At 41.4% G+C, this 20,474-nt stretch overlaps 1 protein-coding gene across 1 annotated transcript in view; it reads right to left on the bottom strand.

Annotated features, from left to right (window-relative positions):
- FYN (FYN proto-oncogene, Src family tyrosine kinase) overlaps positions 1-20,474 on the bottom strand; it is a 125,741-nt gene that overhangs the window by 34,997 nt on the left and 70,270 nt on the right. Inside the window, exons 3-5 of the mRNA XM_015858717.2 lie at positions 17,460-17,594; positions 3,279-3,536; positions 2,622-2,718 (exon numbers count right to left, since the gene is read on the bottom strand). Coding sequence (XP_015714203.1) covers positions 2,622-2,718; positions 3,279-3,525 — 344 coding nt within the window. The 5' untranslated portion in view covers positions 3,526-3,536; positions 17,460-17,594. The remainder of the gene's footprint in view (positions 1-2,621; positions 2,719-3,278; positions 3,537-17,459; positions 17,595-20,474) is intronic.

Raw genomic sequence — 20,474 nt, 5'->3', positions numbered from 1 at the left:
TCAGCCCTAATACCCCCAATGTCTAACTCCTACTGCCAGAAACAAACATTCTCTTTTCTATTTCTGGACTGCTTAGAAACTCATTCTCAGTTCCTCTCTCTGTCACTAATTGAAACACATCAAACATGGCCAGAAAATCCAGCCTCTTCAGTAAGCAAACAGTCACAGAAATCACATTGACTGGGCTATCAGAAATAGGCAGAAGAGGCTGTGTGAAGGTGAGCTTTTACTTTACATTTTCAACTCCACTTTCTCTAACAGCTTGAAAGACTAAGGAAAACAGCCAGAAAACAGTTGTGATGGTTCAAAAAATAATATTTCCAATTCTACAGCTCAAAAAGTGAATAAGAACTAGCTTTTGTAGATGCTGGCAGCTGTCACTATTTTAATACACATTATGTACATTAGCATGTCAGGCAAATGGCCCTGTTTGTGTTCCTAACTTTTCCAGCTGAAGTGCTAATGCTACTCCCATATGCTGCTGTAGTTGATTTCTGAGAGATTATGCCATACGACTGCTGATAAACAGTCCAGCTCCTTCACAGCAGTTAGAAACAGCCAGCAGAACCGCACCATTATCACTAGCTCCCATTTCTTCTCCTTACTGCACAGACAGTCCACTAGATGGAGGTATCTCATCGTATCTAGGGAGGAAAAAAGAAGTGCCCTACATCAGAGCAACATCAAGAACACCCCTCTCTGCTTTGGCAGGGAAACCTAAAATCTCTCAAAGCACTGCCAGAAAGGAGGAAGAATAGTATCTTTTTTTTTTTTTTTTCACAGCTAATTTTAGACACCCACCTGACAAGCCCAGGTTAGGAGAAGACTACTCAATGGAGCTAGTTGGGGCAGGGCAGGGCAGGCAGGAGTGGCAGCAGAGATGGTGATAGAGGGACGTTTCTGGGCTCTGAAGTCAGCCCCTGCTCAGAACCACTCCAGAAAAGGACCACTCCTGACACCATATTGCAGGGACACCCTCTGTATGGTCTTGCTGACCTGAACTTTTCACCCAGAGCTCAAATCAAATTTCATTTGTTCAGAGTTATGGAAAAACCTGCTCCCCTCAAAAATTCCGGAAAAACTGGTTTAGTGCACTTCTGTGCTTCCTGGTTGCAAGCAGCAGCGGCAGACTCTAAAAAATGGGCTGCTTTCATGTTGTTTCTGATAGAAGTGATGAAACACTCTCACACAAAAGCTGTCTTCTGGAGATTCCCAGCCTTGCTGTCAGTACTCCAGGGGTGTGGTTAGGTCCAGTGGCTCAGCAGGCTGAGCTGGGAACTGAGCTCCTAAATCCCTACAGGAAAGTCAGTAGATGTTTGACTGTTTTCCTTTTTTACTCTTAAATAACCTTCCTCCAGGCAGTAACTACGTGCATCAAAATGCCTGCACTGCAACCACCTGCAATCTTTCTGTCCCACTGACTCCAAGTGTCATTGCATCACAAGCCCCCTGTGAGCACCCCCTAGTTTCATCAACTGGTACGTGTAAAGAATTTATAATAAATGCAATTTCTACTCATTTCAAGTTATGACACAGCTCACGTAACACTGGGAAAGCAGCAGGCAACATGAAAAAAAAGGGATAATAGGTTAAAAAAGAATTTTTTTCCAAAGGGTAATTTAAAAGTAGAGAGGTTTTTAAACTGCTTTTCTCTCTACAAGTTGTAACTGAAGTTTCTGTGCTTTCATCTACATCAAAGCTCTTCAGCTCTGTGGCTTCATGAAATATTCCACAGAATTACCTGATTTAAAATTATTATTATTTTTTTAACTTTAATTCACATTGAGCCAACTCCAACCTTGGAGTCGTTTTATTAAAATTAACAGGACCTGCACCAGGGATGATTTTGCCACACTGCCACACTGTATAAGAAATAAAGATGAGAAAAATATCAAAAAGCCTCTAAAAGATACACATTTGGCGGTAAACCCATTTCTGCCTGTACATGGTAGTAACACTAAATGTAATACTTAGCCTTCAAATTTAAGTTCTGAGCCAAAAAATTACAAGATGTTGTGATATAGGTCAACAGCACAGTGATTTTCAGTTGTTATTTTTAAATTGCTTTGGGATTTTCTTTTCCTCTGGACAGGTAATAAAACTAATTTTAAGTTGATGATTTCCAGGATGAAAATGTGGCTTTCATGTGAAATGCAACTGTACAGCGATGTGTTTTCACTTCACTTACTAGCAAGCTCAGACTGTATCACCTCCTTTACAAGAAGAACTATGACTTTTAAACCTATGTTGACATGCAAGTCTGTGCAATTTCTCCTCTGTGAATTGGTTTTTAGCTTGTTCCTGTGCAGAGACACTTGCATCAGCTTGTAGAAAGTGCTAATACAAGTCCTGTAGAATTTCTATTACTTCTGGTAAAGCTCAGAACTGGTAATTTCAGTTCTGAACGTGTAACAAATGCTTATTTTTGAAACAAAGCTGCATGTGGTTGAGGTTTTGTTTCTCTAAAACCAAGCAAAGACAAGTAAATAAGCAGAGTAAAATCCCTACATATCTCAAATATCCAACATTATGTTTTACAAATAATGTAGGAAGACAAATATAACTGCCAACATTGTAAGTTTCAAAATATTAAAAAGCTTATTTCCAAGCCTAAAACTTACGAGCTGTTAAGAATTTGAAATTTTTCTCCTTTGTGAAAACTTAAGTCATCTTCTGTTCTTGCTTCATAGTCATAAAGCGCCACAAAAAGAGTTACACCTGAAGAGGAAGATAAGTGAGTTACATTCTATCACCAAAAGACAGAAGGGAAAGGAGCCTCATGAGGCCAGGTGGCTAAGCCAAATGTAAGCCATTTCAATTGTTGAGGAGCAAAATAAACTGAAGCCTCTTGCTATCACCTCCTGCTAATTCTTGTGGGCACACCACTTCCTTCAGTTTGTAGAGTTAGCACTCCTCTTGGTTTGGTGGCCACACACAAAGCAAGCATTTCAAATAGGCAAAGGGGTTTTTAAGAGAGTGTAGACATATCTACATCAAGAATTTCCTATTAACCACTTGAGGTGGCTTAGACCACACTTTCCATTCCCTGGTAGAGGGATGAAGTAGTCAGTTGGACACGTATACATAATTTCTCATCCCCCAAGTGAACTACCATCTGCAAGCTTGCAAGGGTGGTGATGAGGACCCAGCTCCACTTCAACTTAAATCTTTGCAGTAATTAATGAGGTAGCTTTACCCCAAAGCATGCAGCTGTGACCCTGGCCTCATAATGTGATTGATACTTAACAGGTGCACCAAAACAAGACTTTGTAACTCACCCGTTCCTCCTCTTGTACGCAGTGTTCCTGTGTGAGAGGAGGAGTTGACTCCACCAAACACCGTCAGTCCTTGGCCTCCTGTGGCATGGAAGTTGTTGTAGTTTGGAATTGAAGTCACACCGAAGCTTGGATAGTGCTGTGGCGTGGGATCTGTGCCATAGCGGTAGCCTGAGCTTTGCGTTAAACTCCCATCCCTCTCGTCAGTCAGTTTTGTTGCCTCTTTGTCCTTACATTGCACACAGCCCATTATCTAAAATCCTATGGGAGACAGGAAAAAGAGAGATATTAGCACACTTATGAGCACAGGTCTCTTTCAAACCTACTTATGATGAGGATCAAATTAAGTTCACTGCTCAAAAGCTGATTTTTGAAAAAAAACAAACCCAACAACCTGCTTGAAAATAGACAGCAACATACTGGGAAAACTCATGACACATTCTTCCTTACCAGGGCCAGAGAAGGAGGCCCTACCTTTTCCTATTGCAGCCTCAGATCTCTGACCAGCCTTTCCAGAAAGCTGCCTGCATGGAAGCAGTGGGTGAAAGAAACCTCTCTTGCTTGCCCTTTGTGCCAGGGGAGAATAACCAGAAGGCAAAGCCACAGCCAAAAAGTACAGCTAGAGCTGTTCAGGTCTGCCTCCAGAGCAAGGCACTCACTTAACTCATTGTTCACTTCTGACACTGCCAACCATGCAAGAGCTCCCTTCATGTAAAGGCAGTGTGGCTTTCATTGTTGGAGCTCAATGTGCCAGATAGAAAAGCAGATACAGTGAGCCAATAGTTACAGCACAGGAAAGTAGGAGTGAACTAAACAGATAGCACATTTGAAACATTGAAACAAAAGTAACACTCCTTTATGCAGTTCTGAACGGAAGGGTAAGACATCTTGATGCCAGATACTGGGGTAGCTGAAAATATAAATGAGCTGAGAAAGCTGAGAAAGTTACGGAGGAACTAACATAGTCTATGAAGACAGCCTCAAAGCCCAGGTCTTTGACACGGGGAAAACAAGAATGTACACTTCAGATAAATCTGATTTACAGTTCTTAACTCTCATAATCTCATACTCAGCATCCCCATGGGGCAATAACAATGCCTGGGGTAATAATCTCTTGTAGTTAACTGCAGACAAGTTAAGAGCCTACTTCTGTGTAGGTACAGGGAAACAGAGGATGAGCCTCCACATTTAGACGCAGCCCTCAGAGGTCAGCTCTGTTACCTGGTGTTATTTTCCCTCCATAAGCTCTAATGTTGAATTAATGTACTGGTGCTACTGAATTCCTTGCTATTGATGCTGTCTGAATCTTGGAACAAAACCAAGGTTTCTGAAGTCGAGGATGATGGATCTAGGAAATCAGATACCATCTGCATGGACCCTTAATCTGAACAGGTGCTGCAAATCCTACATGTAGCTTGGCACAAACTGTGCTCTAGACACTAACATTGAAAAGAAAAAGCAGTGACAACAGAAAAAAATCTTTAAAAAAATTGAATTCCTAGGCATACTTTCTCCAGAACATATAAGCAGGCAGGCAGAAAATGCACAGCACAGAGAAAAAAAAAGTATAGCAAAGCACATTTTTCTCCCCTTATTTCTTTTCGCATTTCAGCCAATATCCGTCACTTAGAGTAAATAAAAAGCATATCCTTTTTCAAATATCCTCATTTTTCTGTAGCTGCCAGGCTGGCTATTTTGTATGCCTTACCCCAATATCAACACAGGAAATTAGTTTTGACAAACTCCTGGGATTCAGAAAAAGCATATTCCTCTGCTGCTAATGCTTGAAAAATTATGCAGTAGCTCCCTGTTGTCTGTGACAGTTCACAGACACCTAGATACCCTCTCCTTAAGTCTAACCTGCCTAATTAAAAACCCCTTCTGTTGAAGGGTATTTTCCACAGTTTGAAGATACTGTCAATTATTCTGCAAGCCTCTTCAGAAAAACAATTTTCATTTTAATATATTTCCCTGAGCTATGTTGCTTAGCAGTTAGCACACATTTACTACCTTTCAATCCTAGCTCACTTTGAAGGTGTTCTTTTCACTGTTCTCCATTTCTATGAGATATATCAATTACCCATTGGTGTGCCCTCACCAAATCTTTAGAGCTGGGGCTGGAGATAGAGAGTTCTATGCTGGGGCTTGAGATCGTCCATTTCTGGGACTGGCAACGACCCCAGGGGATCCCACAGAGACCACAAAGGGTGAGAAGGTATCCAAGTCATCTTTCATAGTATCACAGAATGGTTTGGGTTGGAAAGCGCCTTAAAGATCCTCTAGTTCCAACTCCCATGCTGTGGGCAGGGCTGCCAACCACCAGATCAAAGCCCCATCCAACCTGGCCTTGAATGCCTCCAGGGATGAGCCATTCACTGTGAAGCCTGTGCCAATATCTCACCATCCTCTGAGTGAAGAATTTTTTCCTTATACCTAATCTAAATCTACCCTCTTCATGTCCTATCACTGCATGCTCCTGTAAAAAGTCCCTCTCCAGCTTTCTTGTAGGCCACAGTGAGGTCTACCTGGAGCCTTCTCTGGACTGAACAAAGCCAGCTCCCTCAGCCTTTCTTCATAAGTGAGGTGCTCCAGCCCTCTGAGTATCTTTGTATCCCACCTCTGGACTCAACAGCTTCACATGCTTCTTGTGCTGCAGGCTCCAGGCCTGGATGCAATGCTGCCGGTGGTCTCTCATAAGCAGACCAGAGGGGGACAATCACCTCCCTGACCTGCTGGTCATGCTTCTTTTGATGCAGCCCAGGATACAGTTGGCCTTCTGGGTTGCAAGCACACACTGACAGCTCGTGTTGAGCTTCTTATCAAACAACACTCCTAAGTCCTTCTTCTCAGAGCTGACCTTAATCTATTCTCTGCCCAGACTGTGTTTGTTCTTGGAGTTGCCCAGCCCAGATGCAGGACATTGCGTTTGGCCTTTTTGAATTTCATGAGGTTTGCACAGGCCCACAGGTCCAACTCTCAAGCATGTTCACGTCCCCCTGGATTGCATGCTTTCCCTATCTCTAGTATATTAACTTTGCCACTCAGCTTGGTGTCATCCACACTTTGTGCGAGCAGTGAATAACTATGTACTGTTTTTGCCCACCTAAAGGTAAAGCCTTCCTGGGTTCTTTTGGAACCTCGGAGACACAAAGGAGCACAGCAGAATCACAAGGAGAGCAGTGTGTTGAGTTGGAGGGACGAGTCAGGGACTTGTTTCTTGGACCTGAGCACAAGAAGCAAGACTCAGGCAGCTGAATAAATGCTGCTGCACAAGGTGATGCTGCAAGGGAAATCCCCTATCAAGAGACTCAGATGGAGAAGAGTGAGCTACTGAAGTGCTCTGATTAAAAGCTGCAAGTGCTGGCACATACATTCATTCACTTCAAACCAGTGGAGTGTTAATGTAAGCTTTACTATTTAATGCAGAATCTCAGCAGCCTTTTTGTTGGATTGAAACCTTACCTCCCTGTGAAACTCTATCACCTCCTCCCTCTCCCCCTCCAGCTCTCTCTCTCTCCTCTTACTTGTTCCCATGTGTTTTCACTGGAAAAAAGTAGAAAAGAAAGCGAAAGAATGAAAGAAGTCTCAGAGAGTACTGGGGAAGGTAGGGGCAAGAAGAGATTTTCTTGTAGCTGCTGCTTTTGCAGACATGAAAATATATGTATGAGAGAATTATTTTTCAACTAGCATTATCACTCATTTGCAAACTTTCAGCTGAGCAGGTTAAGATTTCCCACAGAAATTTGGGAAGATTTCACGTACCAAGTCACAAGAGCCATCACAACCCTGCACGCTTCATTTGCTCATTCTAGTCAGTTGATGAAGAAAAAGCTAAAACAAAATCTTTCAAAGTATTAATTCTGAAAAAGCGTATAAAGCAGGAGATAGCACACATAAGTACCAATATTCTTTGAACAAAAATAACCATTTGGGGATTTCTTTTTATAAGGAATAATACAAATAGAAAAGCAAGGAATTATCACTGTTTTGAGTTTTGTTTGGGTTTTTTTTGCTCCTTTTCTCTGCAATGGCAGCATACAGGGAGGGAGAATTTGATGCAGTTGGTGGCTGACAGAAAGGCTTTTTCTGTCTGTTGCCCCTTTCCACTTTGTCAGTGTCCAGACAATCCAAGCATAAAGACTGCTTGAATGTATTCTCTTGTAAAACGTAAGAGATGGTGTTAATGTGCATGCAACTTTTCGAGCCAACTCCTTTGAAGTTGTCTATTCCTGTCTGAAAGACTCCAGCCAACTACTTTATATCATGGAGAGTTTGCTAAATGTGAGAGAATACATGTGTGAGTTCATGCTTCAAGAGATTTCAGCTAACTCAGGGTTTTCATAGACAATAAATGTAAACTCCATTCAGCATCAGTCTTCACATGAATGAATGGAGTCCAAAAACTAATCTCCTTCAGTATCACAGAGAAGGCATTTCACATCCTAAAGTCTCCTCACCCCACATGTCAGCACTTGGAGCACTGGAAGGCTGGAGTTATTTAGCCAGCACTGAGATCATCAAACAAAATCTGGAGCTGTTTCACACTGAATTCTCAGGAGACAAGCACATAATATTGTTCATCCAACATGCTGTGCAACTTACGGTAAAGGAACAAGATTTTATTCCATGTCCATTAGGAAAGGCCCCACTTCTCAGATCTACAAATTATAGAGTCATACAGGGCTATCATAATTTGCCACTGATTTTCTTAAAAGGTATGTAACCAGCCTGATTAAAATTAACTTTTCCAATGCAAACATATTGCTTTTATTTGTTTACAAGATGCATTTTTATGGGCAATATAAAACATGTGTTTTCATGAAAATATAAAACATTTACATAGTTTCCAAGACTTCCTTAGAGACAAATGAAAATAACCATTACGATATTTGCTTCTCCTCTTGTCCCTCTTATATTTCTTGGACTCAACATTTACACTGCAAGTGATCCAACATCAGCCTAACCGGAAGAGTAGTTTCCTCCCACGTGGTGGAAACATTATTTGACAAAGATATAAAGGTAATTTTATTGTTGTTAAGTTTTTATATACTCATGGCTTCTTAATTATGTTCAGTGCAGTTTTCTGTTTGGTGATAAAGTCTGGGAAAGTCCAGGAGTATGAAGAAATGCTCATTTCTTGTACTTTAAAAGCAAAATGTGTGATATGTGAAAAATGAGAAGACAAAACGTGGTCTACTCAAGCTCCTGCAGTTGCAAACCATGAAGGAGAGATGGATGGGAGGATAAGTAGTGTAAATTCAGAGCCACACAGCATCAGAAGCTTTCTGAATTACAGCATACACAGTACAGCTTACTGACTTACAGTACCTGTTTCAGAACCTGATTTTTTTCTCAAAAAAATAAACTTCAGGAGCAAGTGTGTCCTTAAAACGCTTGAGGGGGCTACAAGGTGAGATGCAGGGAAACATCTACTTGTTCTGCATGCTCCCATGTGCCGTGGGATGAAGAGACGGGGTGAGTGCAGAGCTGGGCTCCTCTTTCTCTCCACAGCTTTCTGTGGAGAAAATCTCTATTTTCGGGAGAACTTCTTTCAGTGAGAGATATGAAAGGGAAAGACTGGTTGAATGGTAACTGTCAACTGTCTTTTTCTGACCAAATCTTACAAATCTTGACAGGAAAGCACCAGCAGGAAAACTGAATTAAAAAACAGTCATGTTGAAAAGGAATCGGAAGAATAAAACCTTTGGCTTTTATTCAGACTCTGTGGTACTTGCTAATCAAACCAAGGCTTGTATCCAGCATGGCACTGAACAAAATATTCCCTAAGGGATATCTTCTTGGTGTTTCATGTTTTGCTGAAAGCACCACAGCATATCAGACTGTGACATCAAATAAGCCAAGTTTCACGAGTTGCAGTAGGATTTAATATTCAAAATGCCACATTCTGGGAAGAAACAAAAAGAACAGAAAAGGCTTTCCAAGAATAAGAACTACGGGAACTTTTGAAAAGAGTTCAGCTTTCTGTGGAATGCCTCCTGCAGGCCAGAGAGAGGGAATAATCTACACAGAAATTTACCCTGAAGTTGGAATTGTTTTACTTTTCACATCACCATCAGTAGATCCCTGGAGAGAAACTGAGGGAGTATTTTCAAACACAAGCTTTAGATGCATTAAAAAATTCATTTTTCAGAGAAGTCTTGTTCACTCACTTTGACTATTACAACAGGTCATTAGGAAGGCAGCCCAAGATGGGCAACAAACAGGCACTTAAAACTTGTCCTGCAGAGAATTTTCAAGCTGTTTGCTCAATGACCTTTCCTTGAATTAGGTGTATGCTGATAGTAGCATTTTGGATGCCCAGAATCTGTTTTCAGGGCAACGTGTGGAATAGCACTATAAGTCTGGTCAGAGCATACTGGACCATTGCAGATTTGTTAGAGGACTGCCTCCAACCCAGCTTGACCAGTGATTTAGCAACTTATAGGAGTCAAAAAGATACAAAAAAAAAAATGTTGCTATGTGATAGATTTGGTTTAGTGTTAAAAGATGACTGGGGATTTGTGTAGACCTCCTGCAAATCTACATGTGCTCAGCGCCTTCCATACTGCACTAAAAAATGGAAATCAGAGAAGATGCAATCCTAGCGCTGGATTTTCTGTGGCGATTAAGAATGTGCACATACACAGTGTGGTATTCCTGAACAATAGGCCTGAAACAACAGGGCAAGACTTTTGAGTTGAGCATGTAGCAGGATCAATGTATTCATTGAAACAGCATTTTCCACAAGAAAACAGCACTGAAAAATGCTTAGGCTGCTTTCATTTGGTTTTTGAAGGGAATCTTTTGAAGCTCCACGACCAGATTCTCCTTCAGTGGGCTGAGCAGAAAAATCTCTGCATTTTAATTGCTTGTTTGCCTGCAGCAGCCCCATGCCTGGCAAAAGGAGCAGGCAGTGCTCAGTGTCAGAGAACTTCCATCACAGGAACAGCAGGAAGAATGGTTTTAGATGAACTCCTGCTGCCATACTGCTCTGACCCAAAGCAAATGCCTTTGACGGTGCTGGAGCGCCCTTGCTATTGTTTCTTGTTGGCATAAAGTTGCTGTAGAAGTCTTGTGCAATAAATGTCAGAAGCCCCTCTGGAGAACCAGCAGCTCCCATGGTCATGAGATCAGTAGGGCTGGCAGAGAGCTTTGGAAGGCTGCTGTCTGTCCTGCTGTTCCTCCCCACTGTCAGCATGACTGGGACATGGCCTTGGGAATGGTATCTTCCTGACATGACAGGCCATGTTTAAGTTGCAACATGTCTGCAAATATAGCTTGCCTTCCCTCCTTGCCCACTTTGGGATCCAAGATAAAAGTCAATTACACAAAATGAAGATTTGTGCTACTTCTTGTGTGTTTAGTTTTGGTCAGCCTTTGAGGCCAGAACTAGCAAAAGGAAGTGCAAGATGAAGGATTTCAATGAACTGCAACTGGACTTACATTCTGTCAGCGGCTGAGAGCATGATTCATGGGGCAGAACCACTGAAAGCCAGTGATAAACTTTTTGACAGATCCATCGTCCTTCTGGTCACACTCAGTGGGTACAGTACAGTATCTCTCCAGCCCCTGTGTAGCTTCAAAGTAAGAAAACTAGCCAGAACTAGGTCACATTTACTAGAGGCCAGAGAGGAAAAAGGAAGTCAGTGCTCCAGTTGTGCAGGAGAGACAAGAACTGTCTCTATGCATGGTGCTGGCTGGAGGGCCACTGCTGTGGGTCTGGCTGGAGGCTGGCTGGGGAGGGTTACACGTCAAGGCCAAAAGGAAATGTGTTACCACAGTGTGACTGCAATCAAAAGCTCCCCGATGTAACTGATGAAAGAGCAGGACACGAACCCTCCCAGCCGCCATCAAGAAACACACTCTGCCACCCTCCCCATTTCCTAACTTCTCTGCCAGCCAGCTGAGTCCGTGAATGTTACGGCCTTGTCTTTTTCAAAGTACAGCAAATTCTTTTCCATTCTGTGTGATACACTCCTTCCAGGAATAAAAAAAACAACAACCCAGAACAGAACATACAAAGTAATTTAAAATAGTCTCACCCTGCAATCTCTTAAAGTAGCAGTATCTGAGATACACCCTGTACAATGTCAGGGTACTCATTTCTTTAAAAGAAGGATGCCCTAGAGAATGGGAAGATGAGTTGTGAGGAGATGCTCTCCCTGGTTTTTTTCCTTTCTTTTTCCAGCAACAACCAACTTTCAGATGCAGTCTAAAAGAAAGAAGTTTACTTACAGACAAGCAGATAAGTAATGCCCACAGGTTCTGCATCCACACTGAAGAGCGAGTCAGACACAAACCTTCAGCTAGGATTTCTTTCCTTTTTGTTGTTCTTAAGATGAGTTCAGGAAAGCTTTGAAATTAAGGCAGCAACTACACACAGTGAACACACAGCTTACTCTGCAGTGAAAAACACAGAAAGGATGGGTCTGTCCTCGGCTCTGGGTAACACTTAAAAAGACAATGTAAATTCAGTAGCATGATTTCAAGCTACATTCCTCCTTCATCAAGTTGCTTGTGGTAGCTCTATTCAGCAGCTGAGAGAAGTGGGTGGATGGCCTGCATAAGCATTTTGAGCAAATGTGCCTAAATTTTAAAGTGCCTTTTAAGTATATAAAATAGAAATCCTGTATCAGAAGAACAACTGCTGCAAATGTCAGAAGCATTTTATCTTGGAAAGAGAAGAAGTGAAACAGTGTCTCCACTGATTTCCTATTTCTTTCCCCCCCCCCCCAAGAGAACTAAAAGATGATTGCAGGTTGATGCACACTGTTCTGATTTTTTTTCCCCTCTCAATTCTTATTTTTAGAATCTACTCAGGATTAATGGGTGTTCATCTGATTCACAGCATGGGAGCTGCACAGAGGGGAACTGAGTGTGAATATGGATGGACAGGGAAGAGAAGGGAAGGGGGGGAGGTGAGGAAATTTGGCCTATTTGCTTCTTTGAAACATATAAGAAGCATAGAGAAAGATTTTCTCTTATAAACAAAAACAAAAAACACCACTGCTGCCTCCTCATCCCTCTTTTCCTATGCACAAATCTGCCTTGCCTGATTGCTGGTTTGTGACTGATGAACTCAGTGTGCTGTGAGAGCAACAAAACGTGAGCAAGCTGAGTCTCAAACAAGGAAAGGATATGCTTTGTGACCATTTAAGACTGCTCCTTCCTGAAGGGGTTCACATTTCACCTAGGTTACTAGGTTACTGCTACTATTTTAGAAATGTTCCTTAGATTCCCTATTCAACTAGACTCTCCTTCCTAAGCAGGAGCAAAAATTTGCCTGAGGCCAGATCACAAGAAATCTCCAGTCTTCTCACCAGAACTGCAAATGGCTTTAGCTACAACAGTAGAAAAGAAAAAAAAAAACAACAAACCAACAAAAACCTGAAGAAGGAAACCATGTGGTGAAAAAGGCCATTGAACAACTGGAGCATTGAAGTCTGAGTATGTCAGTAGTGGAAAGAGACTACAACTCTGCCTACACTGACATAGAAAAAAAATGGTGTGACAAGTGAGACCTATTTTCTCAAATCTAGCTGTTACCACTGTGGTTTCACTGCTTAACAGCTGAGTTACCTTAGGTAAGAGTACTGGGTCTGGCTGGGATGGAGTCAAGTTGTTCACAGCAGCCAGTCAGTGGCCATGCTTAAAGTTGACCAAAACAGGCTGATAACACACCAGTGTTTTAGTCTCTGTTGAGAAATGCTAGCACAGCATCAAAGCTTTCTCTGTTTCTTACCCTGCACCCCCGCAGTGAGTGGGCTGGGAGGCAGCAGGCTAAGAGGGGACACAACTGGGACTGCTGACACAAACCAACCTAAGGGAACCATGCTCAGCAAGAGGGGGGGGGGGGGGTGAATTTTTCTGCAAACAGCTGTTGCTGTGAGGCTGGCTGGTATTGCTCTGCTCGTGGGAGGTGCTGAGGGAGTGCTTTTGCATCACTTGTTTTCTTTTTATTTCTTTCTCTTATTAAACCGTTTATATCTTGACCCATGAGCTTGCTTGGCTTTCACCCTTTCCTGCTGGGGCACAGTGACAGGGTGGGTGCTTAGCTGCTGGCCAGAGTTAGTTCACCACAGCAAGCAATGTGAAAGTCTGGTTGTACCCAGCCTGGAAAATAACTTCAGAGTTATACAGGTTAAAACACATCAACCCTGGAGATAAATTTGGATTCCTAGATTACATACTACCATCTCTTCCATTTTGAAGAGAGATTATGAAATCTGGAGAGAGAGTGCAGGAGGCTGAGACTGCATTGAAGAATACCTTGGAAAATGGGACAGAGAAGGATACAGGTCCTCACTGGCACTGTCACATACGGAAGAGTGGCAGAGACAATGTATACAGTCCTCTGCTGTCCAGCTACAGTTCCACTAAGTCCAGTGATTCTCAACTTTGTTTCGCCAAGGACGCTACATACTGCAGGTCACTTCTAACAGGCAGAGAAGGTTAAGCTTCAAAGTCATCAGATACCAGCTAAAGGCCATGAAAATATATTCTGTTGTGATGATGTGCATTTTCCAAAGGAAGCTAGAAAGCAGCTGCAGGTTCCTTCCACATTGATTAAAATACTTAAGTATCACTAAGCATATGGTATGTCTGACTTAATGATTTATGTCTGTTCTGAGGGCAAGTAAAAGAGAGAAGGATGCATTACTTTGATTTCATCGTGAACCTGAGGTTATTTCACATAGTGCTCTGGGAATGATCTTCAAGGGATACTCGTGTAGTGACTCAGCTACAACTCAGAACCCTGTACTTTAGATTAAAGCTAATGCAGCCTCATCAGTGCACCTACAGGAGGCCGTACTTTAATCCTTCATGGCCTAAGTGGAAAGTCACATTGAAATAATGGACTGAATGGCAGCTGTGGATATTTAGGTTATGTGTCAGGGGTGAAAATTCTTTCTATTGGCAAAGACAACAAAACAGCCCAAGGCAATGTGAAAGCTAGACATCAGACATAGAACTCCCTATGCTCAAAAGGATGGACTAGTCTCTTTCAGCTCATTTTTCTATGACTCAATGAGTGACAAAAACATCAGATGCAAATATTTTTAATAGTCCCCCCTTGAAGCCAGAAGAAGTGCATTTTCATTATTTAATTTACTACTTCTTTCATTCTAAAAGTTTATATGTTTAAGAGAAAAAACTGTGCTTTGAATGTGGCCTATGAAGCAACATATCTTTGCAGAGGTCTAAAAACACACCTGAAGACCCTGTTAGCCATGCAGAATGGAGTGTGGACATTTGCCTGTCATGCAGGATTATCTTACAAGAGTGTTCCTTGACCTGTGATCCAAGGGAGCATAGGGACCCAAAAAACCTCAGGTGGTCCACAAGCCAATAGCACATGCATGAACAAGCAAATGCACATCCTCTGGACCCTGGCAGTACTTTGCAGATGGTGCTTGAGGTTCCCCTCCTGATCCCTGCATGCTCTCCCCAGTTTAACTGGTTCTCTGAGTATGAGGTTACAAAGCAGTGACCCAAAGGGCCCCTGATGACAGCACCAACCACCCACACCAGGAAAATGAATAAGAGCACTGCAGAGCAAGAGGCAGACAACAGAGATTTCTCTGTTTCTTTGTATTTGAGATACAAAAGGGGATGAGCAGAACTGGATGATAATCTGGAGCAGACAGGCAGGGTTTCATTGGAATTGAGTGCCTTGTGACTACATAACCGCTTATCATTCCAGGAGATCTGGAGATCCTGTCTGGACTTCCTTCTCTTCCCTCTGACCTCACACAAAAAGACAAAACCTTTAAGACTGTAGAATGTCAGATTAGTGGATTATGGGAGTAGAGTGTTGTAAAGAGAAAGTGACCTCTCAGTAGGAAAAGAATACACACTCCATAGATCAGGCTGGTAAGAGAAACCAGATTAAATAAGCAACCAAAAGCACATTCAGCACAAAAGCACAGTATCAAGTAGAACATTAACCAAAGCAGAACTTTTAAGAGGATGACCTTTTTCAGCTGTTTATGTGCTAATTACAAGTATCTATAAAAATGGATAATACCTTTGTCTGCACAGAGTAGCATTGCAAATGCCTGGAAACTAATGACTAGATTTTGGTTATTAGAATTTTAAAAGGAATAGTTGTAATGAACTTAAGAAGTTCAGTTGGGAGAGGGGAATTGATTCTTATGTCACACATCCTATGTGTCAAAAACAATGCCTGTTTGGCTAAGAACTTGAAAGTAATCTTGGATATTTATGAATCAAGATACATTCAGGTTGAAGTATTAGCTGGTATGTTACAGATAGCTGAAATCAAAGAACAGGAGAGGACAACTGACTTCTTCAGTTCCTCTTGCCAGTAAGCTGACCCTTGTCAGTGAGTCATACACAATACAGGCCTTGCAGTATGAAGAGGAATGGAGAACTCATAATCATGATCAGAGTTTCAACAGCAAAATTACACAGCACACTGCTAAATCCCTTGGTCACCCTGCCACATCAAGCACAGTGGAACTTTGTGACTTGCTGTATGCCCCAGACTGGGAAACCAACACGCGGGAGCAGCAGTGCTTGCACAAGTGCAGTGTCATGCTGGCCATACGACTTAGGCGGTTAACAGAGGAACTAGACAGTCCTGACTGTTAAATCTTGTCTCAGTAGAAGGTTACTTGTTTATAGTGAAAAGGACTGAGCCTTTCTTTGCAAATAACTAACACAGTCTGCAATCAAATACGAACCAGTAGAATTTTAGACAATACATGAACAAACACTGTTAATCTATACATAAGTTAAAAACAATGTATGTTTCTGAGAGGCATTTTCACAGAACTATAGCAAATGAAAGTTAAATCAGGCTGGAGACAGAATTTAAAGAAAATTGTTTACATCTGCATATGGTTTAAAACATTTCCTAAATACCTAAAATGTTACAACCATGAAAAGAACACTACACTAGATAAAAATAACATACAATGAAAAATCCAACAGCTGGGCTTACCAGAGAAGTGAAAAAATATGTGTTATATATAAAACCAAAACAGGAAGAAGAACTAAGATAATAATAAGATAAAATAGAGATTGCATAAAGGACGCAAGAAGGTACTAGGAAAAATTAAAACAGATAAAATCAGATTTGTGACTTTTCATTCTAATAAGCAGATTATGAAAGATGGCTCCCGAACAATAAAAGTGGCAGAGTAATTCCTAACTATATGTCAGAGGCAGAAGTTATTTAGTAAACATTTCTGATTAGGATACAAGTAAAAGTCCTGGCGTTATTTTTATGATCATGACAAAATAAGTTCCCACTACAGCAGTGGTACAAGATTCTGGATGTTTCAAATTTATTGTCTCAGAAGCTTTTGGAGAGCTGCTTTTGAGCTACTGCTGCTGCTTCTAAAGTAGTTCTGGGCTGCTGGGAAAGTACTGGGGGCGAGAAGGTGGCTCACACTGGGTCAGTGTTTAAGAAGGAAACAAAGTAATTACAAGCCAGTTGACTTGTTTCCAGGATTTTGTAGAGGTTAGAACAGCAAACACAGGACTAAATTAATAATATATATGCTTTAACAAATCTCTATAATTAAAGTCAGTCAACTTGGCTTTAAGAAAAACAGACCCCGTCAAACTAATCCGATGTAATTTCATACAACCATTACAAGTTCACTTGATGAAGGCAGTGTTGTTGACAGTATTAGAAGTCTAAGTCATTTGACTCAATCTGCAGAATATCAAAGAAACTGAATGCTTTGTAGTTCATGTGGAATTCGCTCCATCCATCCATCCATTCAGAGCAGGCCTCCATATATGGAGAGCAATATGTGCGGTCATGCAAAAAAGTCAAATATATCTTATGATGAAGTCATGTCTGAGTCCACGGACATACTAGATGTAGCAAAAAGGTGATAAATGAAAGAAGTCCAAGTGTAACTGTAAATGGGAAACTATCAGAGAACAGACGGGATTCCTATTGGCTTCCCACAGGAACTAGTGACCATTTGTTTGCTATTTAATAGCCTTATCAGCAACACGGATTAAAGTTAACTAATTATAGTTAGATAACAAAAGTGGGGACAGCAAAAAAACCCCAGACAAAAGTACAAGTCTTAGACAGAGCAAGAGGAGATCAGAAAGATGGGAGTGAGCAACCAGTATAGATGTTAATATGGCCAAGTGTAAAACAGCTGTATTAGAAAAAAGAATAGAGGCCATACTTACAGGATGAGAGGGAGAGAGAGGACTCTATCCTCTGAAGCAGAGACTAAATATGAGATTGGGTGTCCTGGTGGGCAATCAGCTGAACATGGATTCCAAATGAAACGCCGTGGCCAAAAGAGCTAATGCAAGCCTCAGCTGTAGAAACAAATGAAAAACAAAAAGATAAGTACATAGGTTATAGTAACTCTGTATTTGTCTCTTGTTCCTCTTCTGCTTGGATAATGTAGCAGGTTCTGCCATTTTTTTTTTTTTTTTTCATTTTTTTTTTCCCTCCAAATAAATTGTTGAAAAAAATGAAGCATGTTCAGGAAAAAAAGACTAAAGCACAGAAAACAATGAAGAGCAGGAGGCTTCATTATAAATAAAAAAAGGTTAAAGGAAAATTTGTTATTTTGTTCACAGCATAGACGCACTCATGTGGGACATAAATTTGATAACTGTAGGGTCTACAGCAAAAGTAGAAAACTCACTGGAACTGGAAACGAATCCAACCCAGACTACAGGGCTTTTCTTTTAATACTAATGATCATTTAGGGGTTGTTAACCACTGATTAACCCTTCACATCACATGTGACGTACTGTCCACCTCTGCCAAGCTGTGAAGATGATCATGCATGATTTAAGGATGAACATCCATTCGGCTTTGGTTAGCAGGACCATTAGCAGACATCTATGGCCTGCAAAATGTTGGCAGTCACAGGAACAATCAAAGCATCAATGTCCTGTGTTTTCAGTATAAATATTGCTCACCCCTCTTCCATGTTAGGAATCCTGACAGCCTTCCTACTCATGGCACACAGAATGACTGTAGGGAAAGCTCAGTCTTTTAGGGCTGAGGTACTGTCTTAGTTTAGATGGCAGTCATCCTTTTATAGGATCTGCAGACATCTCTCTCTGGATTGCCACCACTTGGCTCCACACAACACTTCACTGCACAAAGTTGCTGACAACTGAGATGACAGGGAAACAACTTTCTGGAAATGGAAGAAGGTTGTTACAGCTCTGTAACAACTCACTGTAGATAGCACCTGTGAACCCTTCTTTCAGCAAGTTACTTGATCTGCTCCCTGCTGCTTATAGACAGATCCTACCCCAGGATCCCACAGATAAAGAAGGTGACATCAGGAAGGAGTCTTCTCTACCCTGTAGATAGTTCATCTCCCAGCTTCATCCTTTCAGGATGAACTAAAGGACCAGCTACTCCAGGAAACTAACTAGTGTCTCTGAGCAGCTACTCCCAGCTCTTTCAGGACATCCACACCTCCTTTCCCATCACCTGCTGAGAGACCAGGATGCCACCAAGGAAGCTTCTACTGCTGTGTTCCCAGGCTGGATGCTGGCAGGTGGGCTCATAAGGACCTTGTGCTCTGTGTAGGGCAGTGCCTACTCAATTTGCTTCACATACAGCCTGTCAATATCTAGATTCGGTGGTTTTTAAGGACACAGCACAAAGTCTTTGTTCATGCTGCCTGTCTTAACCCAGGCCTCTGGCCAAAAATATTAATCCCATCAATGTGGGGGAGGGACAAAGGCTGGGGAATGTTTGATTTGTGCCAGCTTATTTTAAGCTTCTGGGATGAACCCATTTATGATCGAATGCTGCAAAGTACATTCTGCAAATAATACATAGAATAATTTCAATTACTTGAGCTCAAACTTAGTTCAAACATGCCACTCTGGAGATTTTAAAGGCATTATATTACATAAAAATTTCATTATAGTTAATTATTCATGACTCTACAGATATTTTTTCCACTCAATAGATAGGAAAAGAACATGTTTTCCAAACTTTCAGTCCCTTTCACTAATTGATGCATGTTAAAACACAGCACTACCTACTACTAGGTTACAAATACAGAGGGAACATCCCATCTTATGTAAACTGGTCATGGTACAGAACATCTGCAGAGTGAACTAAACTAACAAAGCTTGTGAAAATGTCAGGGTAAAAAAGTTCCAGCCAAATGTGATATTTATGTACCTATATGCACACACATTCATACACATGCCACCACCAAACCAACTCTGCTAAACCTGGTAAGCCTATCAATGGATCTCAAGGCTCAAAAATGTGTGACTGGCAATTCCTTGTTCACTAAAGAGCAAAAAATTTGGAAAAGTCGATCTTGATCAAGATGGCAGAGCTTCTAACAGAAGATGAATCAAAGCTGGATAAAGTACAGTCCGAGTAGTGCATTTTTTATACCTTATTGTTTGCTGTCCTCCCACATGCATTTTTCTCCCACTTTCCTCTGGCACATCCCCATCTACATCCTACAGTACTAGGATGTCCTGCTAAGCAGTTGTGCATGCGTGTTTTTTAGGCCTTCTGAAGACTTGCTTATGTGAAAAATGTGCTCTCTTTCCACTTAGACTACAAACACCACATAGCTAGAATCCCCAAATTTACTTCAAAAGACAGAGTTGTTGTGTTAAATTCCTTAACAGAAATGCATAGAGACTACATAAAAGCAAATATCTTTAACATAAGGACTGACAAAAACCTTTTTGAAATATTAAAGGATAAGCCAAATGCTAGGATTGTCCTTTTACTCCAGACACACACAGAATGAATTAAATGGGAGAAGTGAGACTAATGATTTGCCTCTGTAACTCACCCAGGCCAGACACAGTGATGCTATGGAAGTTAATGCAATGAACCCCAGAAGTGTCACTTTCACGAATCTCAAGAGGCATCATTGACCTGAAGCTGGCTGCAGTTTCTGCCCCAATTCCAGTTTAATGTATTCTAGTTTGACCCTCAAGCGACAGTGTTGCCAGAGAACACGCTAAGAAACAAATGCAGGCAATTGCTTTGACATAATTGTTTTGGACGCAGCCAGATCGAAAGTGCTGATGTAAACAGAGACTAGAAGAGGGTTTTACCAGGTCTCCTCTCCTCACTGAGGAAGACAATAAGAGAAAACAGAGCAACACCTAAAACCCAGCCAAACATGCGCTCACCTCTCAGCAGCAAAACTAATACATCTCACCTAAGAAATGGATAAATTAGAT

Source organism: Coturnix japonica, chromosome 3, assembly GCF_001577835.2.
Source record: "Coturnix japonica isolate 7356 chromosome 3, Coturnix japonica 2.1, whole genome shotgun sequence".
Taxonomy (NCBI): Eukaryota; Metazoa; Chordata; class Aves; order Galliformes; family Phasianidae; genus Coturnix; species Coturnix japonica.
Note: the sequence above shows the minus strand (reverse complement) of the source record. Positions and strands in the feature narration are given on the sequence as shown.